This window comes from Eublepharis macularius, chromosome 3, assembly GCF_028583425.1.
Source record: "Eublepharis macularius isolate TG4126 chromosome 3, MPM_Emac_v1.0, whole genome shotgun sequence".
Classification (NCBI taxonomy): domain Eukaryota; kingdom Metazoa; phylum Chordata; class Lepidosauria; order Squamata; family Eublepharidae; genus Eublepharis; species Eublepharis macularius.
Window position 1 is genome coordinate 151,095,336 of NC_072792.1, and position 13,461 is coordinate 151,108,796.

Consider the following 13,461-nt stretch of genomic DNA (forward strand, 5'->3'; position numbering starts at 1 on the left):
ATTAAAAAGTAATTTTAAATAGTCATATATTTTATAGTAAAATTTGTATTTTATATTATTGTATGATGTATGTTGGAGTGGCATACAGTAAGTAATATGGCTCTTTTGTTTGATGGTAATTGCTAATGCATTCTGCAAGTCAGAGTGAATACCACGACTCGATAAGCTTTCCCTGGGGCAGGGGGGGGCAACATCAAGATAAATAATATATACAATAAAAATCATACAACTGCAAAATTCAGAGGAAAAATACCAAACAGCATGTAAAAACACTAAGTTTCTTGAATCAACAAAACAGAGAAAGATGTACTGGTGGGAGGCGATATGGGGAAAGCCCTCTAACACAGGCAAAAAACCTAACAAATCAGTCAAAGACCTGAGTAAATAAAAATATTTTAGCTTAGTGTGTGAAAATAAGGAGGCCCAACTTGAGTGGACATGTTAGGGGCAAGGGGCGAGAGAAGTATTCTATAGATGAGGAGCCATTATGGAAAAGTTGTTCTCTTCTGAAGATGGGAGCATACAGAGAAGGGCTGAGGGAAATTGTTTTAAGACTTTATGTACCCAAAGAACTGTTCTGCCACTAAGCTATGTGTAGTATTTCATTGCTACAAAAATTAAACCAAAACTACAAATACAGATTTTAAAAAAGAAGTTAAAAGTTGTGGCAAAACTTTAGTTCCATGCTTTCTCCCACAGACTGTGTTTCTGTGAGAGAAAATAGGTTGTGTACTTAGTATTCGAGGAAGTTTGTCTGAAGACACATAAATGGAACCAGACGTTTAAAAAAATCCCCCTGATTAGCATGCCACAATTCTCTGGTGAGCTGACATAGGTACCTAAACATGTGTAAATACTTAGACCAACACCTGCTAGTTAGGTGCTAACTAAGTCCTTCAGCTAGGAGGACATTTGAACTCTTCAAATAATTAAACAAAATTTTTACTTAGGATATCATATACACTATAACATCCAGGATGTAAATTGTGTGTATTGTTCTCCCCTTCTCCCAAGCAATACTTTCCTCTGTGTAAGAATGTTCTTGAAATTTGACTCTGGGATACCTAAATCCACATAAACTCCTGTCTCACTGGTTGGATTATATTCATTGGTTTGGTGAATTGCATATAACTTCACAAAGTTCTCCTACTTGTGTTATCAAAGTGTCCTTAGTTACCAGGGGGTATGTATTAAAATAGTATCAACTGTCTTAGGCTTAGATGCCAGTAGGAAGACTACCTATATTATTGATCCCAGGTCTGGATATGAATAATTTTTGAGATATTTACTTTCACTTTCCACTGACAGCAAAAACTATCTATATGAAAGACACTAACTTTGTTCAAGTATTTTTTTTAGTTTTGTAATTCAAAATTCAGTTTGCCTTAGCTGTGCACTTCTTTCCAGCATCATTTGAGGACAATATATTAACAACTTAGGGGTAAAAAGAATTTTGTTATATTCTCCTCCCTATGAGAGTCTCATTGGGACTCTTTATCTGTTAACTATAAAGAAATTTTTTTCTTGTTACAAGTCAAATCCCTTTTCTTCAGTCCCAAAGCAAGACCTCTAGGATGATCTCATGCATTCACTGTATAATGTCCAAATGTAAACATGTTCTTAAGGAAAGGTGATATGGACAGGCTACACACTTTCAGAAATGGTCCTTTATTTAAAAGCCTTCATTAAAAATCTCAAGATTATATCACCATAATGGGCAAGCCCCCCTTTGGTTAATCAAAAGAATAAGTCAACTGTTCTGAAAAAATGTTTAAAATGTTTAAGTGTGATAGATATCGTGTGCAATGGAATTTCAGTTCAAGAAACTGATCCACTGACATTACATACTAAATTTCTCTTTATACTGAGATCCTTATTTTCTATTTAAGAAAAACAAAAGCCACTGACAGCAGATAGAGTACAAAATAATGAAATTGGTTTTAAAGGCTTTATATATTATATAAAGGTGAAGAATCACATGAGGCAGAATATATTCAGTTTCTGAATATTTAATTTCTGAATATATCAATATTCTAAAGAGGAAACTTTTATAACAATCTGGAAATAGTTAGAACTTATTGCAGTTCTTAAAGAAAGAAAATATTGCTGAAAACCGAATCTGCTCTGTATCAAAGAAGAAAGTATTCTAAAAGAGAAAATCAAACTTTTAAGGAAAACTTCACGGCTTATTTGAGAAATCTGCCACAAAGCAGCATCACAGCTGTGACATATAAAACTATGCTATAAAGAACAAAGAATTATTAATAAGGGACAGATCTTGTCAAAAACAACATCTTAATCCCACTCAATCACACCCTCACCCACCCTCCAAACATCAGCTTCATTCAAAAGCACTGAGCATGTCATTATGTATTATATATTTTCCATTAAGTTGTGTTGGAGCCATGTAAAATAGGGGAAAAAACCAAATCAATTTAATTTTAGTCTCAAATTCGTATTTGTAAAATATAAAGTGTTAACACAAATGATGGGAATCTATTAAAAAGAGGACAATACCAATGAAAATGCAAAGAAACAATAGCCATTTCTCAATTCCAAATACAGCTGAATTCCTATAGGAGTTCCCATAAAGCTTGAAACGTATTTTTTTACAAAGACTGAATACCTCTGGGGGAACAGACTTGATTGCATATCCTTCAGAGTCTAAAAACCTGCCCATATGAACTGAATTATCCATGACATGTACCTTCAGACGTTTGTAATGTGATATTTCATGTAAATTTAGACCATACCTTGGACATGAGCCGCTGGCAATGTTCAGTTTATTCAGGAGCTCGGATAAGAAAAAAAATCTGACATCCTTGCTAATCTGTAGTCGTTAACATGGAATTTCCAACATAAAGAGCATAAAAGCATCTAATTTGCTGTGGCAAATGAAAGGAAAACAAACTTTGCATTTCCCTTTCCTTTTTCAGTGTCTACTGTTACCCTGGTTTATGCAAACAAAATCTTTTCAAAAGGTTTCTCAAATCAGCTTTTTGAAGATACATTCCTACAACAGACTGGAAAATGTAATTAATTTTGAGACACACAGTCAGAACTGGTCGTATTTCAGGCACTGCTTAACTCCTATATCACAAAATTTAAGATGAAAACTTTCAACAATAATTGGAAATGGATACCATAATAAGCAAGATAGTAATGGATGCTATTTTGGAGAAATATCATTTCTGTTTGCAAGAAGATACCCTGATTTGACTCAAAGTTACATCTGCTTTAGTAGTTTTTACACCAGCCTCTTATATTAGTAATGAATATTCATAGATATGGATCCTGATATAAATTTGCACGGATGTACAAAATTTTCTTCAGTAGAATGAGACTTGCTACCTCTACCCTCCCCATTGCAAACCAAAATAATCACTCAAATGCTGCTCCTGGAGGAATCACATGTTTGCAACAAGAGGGGGAAACTGGCACCACCCCAGTTTACCTTGCATATGATTCACAGAAAGCAAAGCACTACTGGAGTCATGCAAGTAGAATGGGCGTGGGGACAACGGGTGCTACTTTCAGGCTGCAAACCAGAGTCTGAACTGATGGAAACAGACCTGGCCTTCAGATGCCAAAAGTCAGATCTATTGCCAATAGGAAGTAATGAGCAGTAGACATGATCTCTAAGGCCAGATACACTGCCCATTATTGAGAGCTGGTCAGTGGCACCTAGGGTTGCAAGGCCCCCTCAACCTCCCAGTGGAGGATTGAGGCCTGGCACTTACTTGCATGGGGTAGGGTGGGGGTGCACGTGCACAAAGTGTGCGTGTGCACCTGCAAGTGCAATGATGTCACTTCTGGGAAGTGACATCATCATGCGGCCCCTGGGAATGTGTCCACACTCCACCGGGGCCCAGATTGGGGATGCTGTGGAGCACAGAAGCGCCCCAAACATGCCCTTTTCACAGCGGCCCAAAACATGCCCTTTTCAGCCAAGACTGGGCTAGTTTCGGGCCTGTTTTGGGGCAGATTGGGCCCACTGCTGAGCACGGGAGAGGTCCTGAAATGGACCTGATCCAGGCAAAACCGGACCTGTTTCAGGCCACTGTGGAGCGCAGGAGTGCTCCCGCGCTCCGCAGCAGTTCAAAATGGGCCCTATCCGCACCAAAATCGGCCTGAAACTAGCCCAATCTGGGCCGAAACGGGCATGTTTTGGGCCACTGTGGAGGGCAGGAGCGCTCCTGCGCTCCACAGCGGCCCCAATCTGGGCCTGATCCGGGCCAAAATGGGCACAATTCAGGCGGCTGCAGTGCACAGGAGCATGCAGCACCGCAGGGGAGCGTACACGGAAGGTGTGGTCCCCCTGTTGGCCAGGTAAGCAGGGACTGGGTGTGGGGGGCGGGGGATCCCCCTGTCCCTGGTGGGGATCTGGCATCCCTAGTGGCACCTTTGCCCTTTTAAACTTTAAAGGCCATTATTTTATGGGTGGTAGATCTAGCTTCCCCATTGAAAATAATGGTCCTTTGAAGCTTAAAGGGCAGGTGCACTGCTGACCAGCTGGGAAGTGTACCTACCTTCCTAGCTGCTCCTGAGTCCTCAACAGGATTCCTAATTCTGATATTATCATGAACGGCAATATCAGAAATCCAGGGAGGATTATCAAGGAGGCAACAGTAGTATCTGATCCTTTGGCCAGTCACACAAACTCAGTCTGGCCTGCCTGCCTGCCTGCCTGTGAGGATAAAATAGGAGAGGGGCATGATGAAAGCTGCTTTGGGTCCCTGCTGTGGAGAAAGGAGGCATAAATGAAGTAAATAAATAATCAATATAGCTAAATGTGGGAGCGCAGATAAAAATAGATTGATTGGTAGGTGGGAAGGAGAATATTGTTAAGCTTTTTCCCTCAGGGGAGGATTTAATTCAAATAAAATAACAGTATATGAATTATCATAGTAATAATTAACAACAATGCATTCACTAAAAATCAACTAGTGATGAAGATGGTAAACTTGATGCAAACAGAAATACATATTTCAGATTCTTCCACAAAACAGAATATAGTATATTGCCTTATTACTACTTACTATTTACTACATTATCATTATCATTGCAATCTTAAGAAGATGGGCTTAGACTGTAGTAACTCATTTTAGGATTGAACTGTATGTTTCTGAAATGGCCAAGGCAATGAGAAAAGAAAATTCCATATGAGTCTTCTGAAGTATCACAGTTGGAGTGCTTAAAGTGTTAAGTTCAGAATCTAAAGGACTGAAGGTTTGTTTTTCTGAGAAAATCAAAGTTATTTTTGTTAACTTACAAACAAAACATCTGTTTTGATATTTGGGAAGGGACAGTAAAGGAGAAAGAATTAGTTATCAACTCACCTAATTTTCCTTTCAAAACTATTAAATGAATATAATGTGTATGTATTTGCTGCATAGCTTCACTCTGATATCTTAATGGGGGGAAAAGCAGAGGAGCTTAAATTTCTCACTCTTCTCCTCAATCAATATTTGAGGCCAGTTACATCTCTAGAGTCCTTAATGGCAGGAATTCCTGGAGCCAGCAAATGAGTAATGTTAAACCTATGATTAGATGATGAGGCCATCAAAACACACTAGATCTTAATGCTGCATTCCACTTTATCCTTGTGAACTGCAGTTAAAACGAAGGGCACAGTAGAAGGTACTTAAAAGTTATTCCTGTCCTCAGAAAAATGCAGCGGCTTTAATGGATGTTTCAGAATTTTTCTTGAACCCAGGACTTAGCTATTAGCTAAAAAAAAATTTCAAGCTGCTTTCAGGAGTTTTTATAGTTCAACCCCATAGCAAGGATTCCTGCCAAGGACGTGTTTTCTTTAGGCTTCCCCTTGCAAATATCCAGTCTGTGCAACAACAACAGAAAGACCTAATTATTTCCTTGTGGGATCAAAACTGAAGAAATGCAGCCTACAGACCAGCAGACAGCAGGTAAGTCAAGAAAATACCCAAAACTAACTGTAATTAATACTGGCTTTCAACTACAAACTGTTTTAATTAGTTTGTGCCTACAAACTGCTGTTAGAAAGTAAAAAGAAAACTATAATTCAGTCTACAGAGAAATTAAAACAAAATATGCAGTTAAAAGTAATACTTTATATGGAAAGGAACACAACTTTGTATGTGAAAATTCTGAGGAATATATCTCCATAATAAAAAAGAGTAATAGAAAAACAGACATTAGACTAATATTTGCAGAACTAAATATGCTTAATGGATTAAAAGATGACAAAATATTTTATTTTTCAATATTTTACAACCTTCAGTTTTATTATCAATTTACATTAACAGAGTCTCACACCCCAATTGCTCATCCTGATGTTCGCTTGTTCTGGCCATTTAATGTCCATCCTACAATATACACTTATCATCTTTAAATGGAGATTCTCCCACTTTTCCTGGTTTTCTAGGTTGTGCAGCCTATTATAGCTCACATTGAATAAAGTTCTGAATCTCATACACTGTCAGATGTTGCAGCAACCCTAACAGGCTTGCAATGTATAGTGTTTTTAGAGTCAGGAGACGGGAAGGATGAAAAATACTAGAACGAGCAGAATAATTAATAGCCTGTTGACAAGATTTTAAAGTGCTGAAATAAAGATGAAGGTCATGCTTCAATGATTTTAGTTTATCCAGTTACTAATTCTAAAACTAGAATTAAAATTCTAATCATTGTAAATGGCACAGCTTTTATATCTGTATACCCCAAGAACAACATATTCTACACATCTTAGTATTATGTGAAAGCTTCTTCACATTTCAATGTGTCAGCTCAATGGCTGCATGTTACAATTAGTAAAAAGTAATAATTATTTAAATATCTAACAGTATTTAATAATTTCATTTCATTTAAAATGAACACATTAAAAATGCATTATTGCTAAATCTAGGACTCATCTTACCTGTGAACAAAGTAGCATAACAAGTTCAACCACTGACGTGCTTGATTTCATGCAAACTAGGCCTGTAACAAAAAGAGACACAAACATTAATTCTATTAAACTCTCATAAGCAGCAACAATAAAGCGGAATCTTTTAAAAATATGGAATTATTTAGAATGAATTCAAATTCTCAAGCTGGCTTAATATTTTTGAGTCCTGTGATATACAAGATCCTATCTTATAAACATTAGCTAGAATGTGTATGAGTTTTAAATCAGAAAAAAAACAGAGTTACAAAAACATACTAGAGGGAATGGGAAAACAAACCAACAGTGCAAGCCAGTAATTTGTATAATAAGACAATACAAATATTATATGATGATATAATAACATGTAACGTGGCTTCCTATCAAGTAAGCAACCACAGAATTGCAGCTTACAGCTCTGTTAACACATTCACTGCAAAATAGGATGTATTCAACATATTGAAATTGTGTTTTTAGACAATGTTGTCAAAAGGATGCAGTTTAAACAACTTTATACGAAATTATATAGTATAGTGGGGAGAACAATGGAAAAGCATTTTTTTAAAGTTTGCATTCTGCATGTTCCTGGCAAGCTACTGGAAATCTCAAGAATGATTCAAAGTGAGGCAACATAATTTCCACAGGGCAACATTCTCCTCTGGTGTGGTTTGCTCACCTCAAAGGGTGATTGTTTTGGGGATAATAATAACATACTTTGTAAACATACTTCGTAAAGCATACTTTGTAAGTTGTCCTGAAAGGCGGTATATAAATCGAATGTTGTTGTTGTTGCTTTCTGCAGGATTATAAGGGCAACTTCACATCCTGTGTCATATTAAGACCTTTCTAACAGTTAGGGAGTCTGGACTAGATGGGTATCAAATTTAGCTTTTTAGCAAAGAAGAAATATCTTAATTATGTGAAGGTACTTGCCCCCTTATGATGAAGAAAGGAGAAAAATCTCATTTTCAGACTTTATCAGTTAAGATACGTGTCTGCTCAGATTAAGCTAATATGAGAATAGCATAATTATTCTGGGAAACACGCAAATTCACCATTCTGAGGCACAGACGTGTACCTTTACTTCTGATATACATTCTTGGCTACTACTGGAAATCTCTAGGGCTGATTAAAGTATGTGAAAAACTACAAAACTCCTGCAGTTCAACCTTCCATTTCCTATATGGCTTGTGCTATACTTGAGAGCTGGACCCTATCATATGGATTTCAAACTTTTCTATTAATCTTGAGGTCTTGGCCTATATATTAATAATTAAGTTCCATCAAGTCACAACTGATTTATGGTGACCCTCAAGCAGTTTTTCACAGCAAGAGATGAGCAGAGATGGTTTTTCTACTGCCTTCCTCTGTGTAGCAACCCTGGTCTTCCTTGGTGGTCTCCCATCTAAGTACTACCCTTGGCCAACACTGCTTAGCTACCAAGCTCAGACTGCTCTGGGCTATTCAGGCTGCTGTCTTAGGCTATACATGTAGCCAATCAGATTTATAGCTAGCGTAAACAAATCTTGGATATATTTCATGTTCCCCATTTTGTGGGAGAGGTACAAACATTTCACTTTTAGAATGTCTTGGATTATGCACCTGCCTAATTTTAGATTTCTACAAAGGTGCAATAATCTTACTTTTGATACTCCAAGTGCGGTTCAAGCATTCTTGCATACACAATAGCAAATTCCAAAAATTCATTATGGCAATTGGCAACTATATTATCCCAGTAGAGATAATGCACCAAACATTTTGTATAGACTGCAGAAATATAGACAGATCTAAATATTTTCCCACAGTTACATTCAGGTTTCTTCCTCAAATGAACATACATTTTCAATTTATAGATGGCAGAAAAATCATTTTGTTCAGTACTTTTCCAGTAATCAAAGAGCTATCACATTTCTAAAATAAAGCAACATTTTTGTTAAACGTGCATAATTTAATAGAATTATAACATCTTAAAAGCTGTGAGAACATATATTTAGTATTTCATAACTACAAGTTTCCATAAAGAAAAAGTATCTGTTACATTAAAGTTCAAGATGTATTTAAATAAATGTGTAGTTTGCTTAGTATAAGTTATTTATAAAGAGGAAAGTGAAATCTGAATTTTAAGCAGGATGGATTTCAAAATGTAACTGAACACAGTATGATTAGAAGACTGAGATTTTAAAAGTATGTATAGTTTTCTGGAAATTAAAAAAAAACCTTTTACAAAACCATGGCTTATAGCTCTAATTTTTAATCACTATATAGAAAGATTCAAATAGGCATGAACAAAGAGCCATCAGGGAAGAAAGTGCTCCTACACAATAATATGTATATTTATTGCAGGTAATGAATAAACACTCTTTTGTGTCCACTTTGTTAACAACCCATCTTATTGTACTGTAAGACAGAACAAGCTGTAGGAAGCAACCAGCATTCTACTCTATCAGATTTACAAGAAAACAGTTAATTAATGAAATAAGAGGTAGATGTAAAAATCTCATTTAAAGAGACAATTGCAGTAATTGATCAGCTTCTTTCATGCTCAACTGCTAGAGAATCAAAAAGATTAATGGTACATTTATCACCTGCAAACAGCATCAACTATTAGCTATCTGACAAAGAAGAACTAAACAGAAAGCAACGCAGTCAAAACCATTTGTAACCAGCACAATCATAGCTACTACTATAAGAGTTACAGTGCCCACTGACTTAGAAGAATGTAACTCTGTTTAAGAACTGATCATATAACAGATCATCATTTGACCAGTATCACAAACTCTCCTTTTAGTCTTGGGCCTTTTGAAGTACATACTAGTTGCCACAATTGTGCATACCATTCCCCATCCCAGGCAACGTTACGTTTGCAAGGAAAGATATTTTCACATATTAAACATATGAATATGCCTTTGGGAAACTGTAGTATTTGTGGAAGCTAGGCAACATTTTGAAACCCACAGCATGCCCCAACCTGCTGAACAAACTGATGTTCTCCCAGCTAATGCCATAATGACCTTTAACCTTTCCATAATGACTTGTGATAACCTTTCCCTTGCTATTTTTCTTCAGGGGAATGGGCATCTTGGGTGAACTTGAACAAGAGAAAGGTCATTTTCCAATACCCTTATGTCTTCCCTGCTCTTCCCAGTTTTCTTATGCTATCTGCTCTCTGCACTAGTGAAGCAGTTAGGAGGAAGAGGAGGACAGGTGAAACATTATTTTAGCTATCCTAGAGACTTGAGAATCTCCTGTACATACATTCCCATATTTTGGATACTTTATTCTGTGTGCATAGCTCAACTACATGTTAGATCTTGTAAAGAACAAAAGCATCAAGTTAAGAATAATGGAAATGTCACAAATAAAAGGTAAGGAAAGATAAAACAGTAGATGAAAATGCAGAACGGATACGATGCTTCATAAGAGATTTTGTAGTGGGTATATATACAGCTTAAAGAAGATACAGAGATAATTAGCACTAGCCTGTAGCCTAACAAGAGTACTTGACTGGAAGTCAGATTAAGACCTATCTGTTCCAAACTGAGACCCAGAATTATCCAATTATGATAATGCTTAGAAACTGAGACACCCGACCCCACTCCACTTCAGCCCCTCCCCTGTTTTATTTTTTTAAGGGGAAGGGGTAAAAGGAGTATGGTTATATATCATATGGAAAAAGTCCCAGAGAAAGGTAGTACAAAAAATAACACACAAACAAGAATGTGGAAGCTGGGGGAAGCAAGCGATTAGCAAATTGTGGAGGTGGCCAAGGGGGCAAGAAATAGATGGAAAACTGGATAAAAACTCCTTTCCATCAGCAGAATGGCTCTTCTGTCTGAAGGGAGTGTGTGATTTTGTTGAGTAAGGTCCGAGTCCAGTAGCACCTTAAAGACCAAGAAGAGTTTCTAGGATATAAGCTTTTGAGAGTTGTGCCATTTGTCAGATATGATTAGGAATGATTTTGTTGATACCCTCCTCCCATTATAATTTCCAGCATTATTATTTGGAGTCCTCTGATAAATGAGCATTCCAGGGGGTATAGTAAACTGCAGAGGAAAGAGGCCGCTAACCAAATGTTTAAAAGAAACTGACAATAAGAGAAAGATTGGAGTATGGAACAGAAACAGATGGAAATTTGCCAGATACACCAAGATATAACCAGAATGTTGCAAAAAAGAGGTACCATACAGAGCCTAAGAACAGAAAGGACAGAGTAGAAGTTGTGAGAAGGGATGATATGATGCAAGAAGGGATGCATTTTTACGCACCTTGGGAGCTTGATACGTGACTTTAAAAGCTTAGAAGCACAGTACTTTCTAAAAGCTTAGAAGTGCAGTACAAACAGCTGAAGGTCTAATTCTTTACAGAAACAGTGAGTCTTGAGTGGCAGGCTACTCCAAGGAATCTAATTGGGTAGCATAAGCTGAACAGAACAAAAGCCTCTCAACATAAAGATTTAAGTAACTGTGAAGAGCTTAAGAAACTCTCATTAGTCTTAGATTTTAGACCTTAAGTCTGTCCATGTACTAATTTTCCCTCAGAATTATCTATATTGAGTTACCTCAGAAATTTCCAAACTTGATATCACCTGGCCTTTCCCATCTATGTTAAATAAAATATTTTGTTATTTTTGAATTTAAAAATGCCTGTAGAGCAATTTAAGTTGTTTAAGTCAAAACGGGGGAGGCATCATAAGTGGTGGCAGAGTCATGACACAAAAATAAAACCCACAACTAGTTTGTTCCACCGCAGATACAAACTAAAATATGAAAGTATGTTACAAATTTGTGAGGAATTACCACATAATTCCTGTCAGAAATAACACTACTACATAGACTTAGAGAAGCACATGGAAGTGAGTGAGAGGAAACAGCTGCTGAGGAGAATCCTAGTCAAGGTAGAAATTGTAAAGATAATAACATTCAATTTATATACTGCCCTTCAGGACAACTTAACACCTATTCAGAGCCATTTACAAGTATGTTATTATTATCCCCACAACAATCCCTGTAAGGTGGATGGGGCTGACAGAGCTCTGGAAGAGCTGACCCAAGGTCACCCAGCTGGCTTCAAGTGGAGGAGTGGGGAATCAAACTCAGTTCTCCAGATCGGAGTCCCGTCACTCTCAACCACGACACCAAACTGGCTCTCTGAGAATTAAAAAACTGAACTGGCAAAAATAGAAGCAGATAAAGAAAAAGCCATAATTGGAGTAGGAAAAAAATACAATTAGGCAAAATTCAGGAAGATAGAGAAAAAGAATTATGGCACAGCAGGAGAGATAAAGGGAAGGTGAGAGAGAACATGAAAAAGAAATGTATAATATGAAGATGAAGGAAATTCAGTTAAGGTCAGAATTGCCACTTGCACAGAGCAGTAAGGAAAGTAGCTCAGTGGAACAAAAGAAATTTCCACGTTATCAAATAGGGGGAGATGTGGAGGCATTTCTCGTCGGTTTTGTTGAGATTTTGGGGTCCCAGAGGAGAACAGAGATTTATTTGCACCCACAGATTTGTGGAGGACTGAGTGAAGTTTACTCAGAGATTAGGGATGAGGAAACCTCAAATTATTTGCTTTTTAAGGAGAGGGTTAGACTTAGATTTCGGCCGACAGCAGAACAAAGTAGAAAAGCTTTCAGGGAAATTAAAAGCAGGGCAAAACATACTCACAGCTAGGTTGTCATTTGGACAGAGCATTAAGAGGGTTGGGGGAAGTAAAGTACAGACATTTGAAGAATTGAAGCGATTAATAGGTTTATAACAGTTTTACAGACAAATTCCCACACAACTTAGATGGTTTCTGAAGAATAAAAAGTTAAAAACGGCTGACAATGCTACTTTATTAGATGAGATAGAAGGGGACTTGGGAGGCTCTCTTTTCCCCACCCCCTATCAAGAAAAATAGGAGTTTGGGGCACCTCACAGAAAAATGTGCCATCTAAAACTAACCCTGGAAGGTGGAAGTCTCCTGAGCTAAATAGAAAGGGAGGGATAATGTGTTTTAACTCATGAAACTTGAAGCTTGTTGTCTAAAATCAGACAAAGAAAAACAGAAAACAAGTTGTTAATACATTGTTACTACATTTTGAATGTTGTATATATGCTGGTATAAGATGCTTAACTATTGGTATTCATGTAAACGAAAAGATAATATGCACCTGCATGTTTCACCCATTGCAGAAAGATAATATGCACCCACACGCTTCACCCATTGCAGAGGAGAGGCTTCTGAGAACCTCCCCTGAAGCAATGAACTCAAAGGGTGAGACATTTGACGAACTGCACTTTTTAAAAGCTTAGAAGTGCTGAAGGGTTGTGAAGGGTTAATTCTTCACAGAAACAGAACTTTCAGTGACAGGGGGAAAGTTGGCAAGGAATTTTGGGAAGTAGATTCAGGCCAAAGAAAGGGGATACATCTTCTACTGAGAGGACAATTTCCCTACCCAGTTAAACAGGAAGATAGCACTGAAGAGTGAAGTGATCCCTGGTCTGGTGCAGTTAGAAACAGCTCTTGGAGCCCCTAAGTGTCAAATAAAAACTCAAGAATGAGTACTGATGTTTCAG

The 13,461-nt window shown here is 37.3% G+C and overlaps 1 protein-coding gene and 1 long non-coding RNA gene across 2 annotated transcripts in view; one reads left to right on the top strand and one right to left on the bottom strand.

Annotated features, from left to right (window-relative positions):
• Nucleotides 1-13,461, bottom strand: part of NBEA (neurobeachin) — a 702,521-nt gene that overhangs the window by 419,473 nt on the left and 269,587 nt on the right. The window contains exon 34 of the mRNA XM_054973860.1: nt 6,896-6,957. Coding sequence (XP_054829835.1) covers nt 6,896-6,957 — 62 coding nt within the window. The remainder of the gene's footprint in view (nt 1-6,895; nt 6,958-13,461) is intronic.
• The window catches only part of LOC129325892 (uncharacterized), a 30,617-nt gene continuing 22,790 nt past the window's right edge, over nt 5,635-13,461 (top strand). The window contains exon 1 of the long non-coding RNA XR_008596680.1: nt 5,635-5,924. This is a non-coding gene — a long non-coding RNA (uncharacterized LOC129325892). The remainder of the gene's footprint in view (nt 5,925-13,461) is intronic.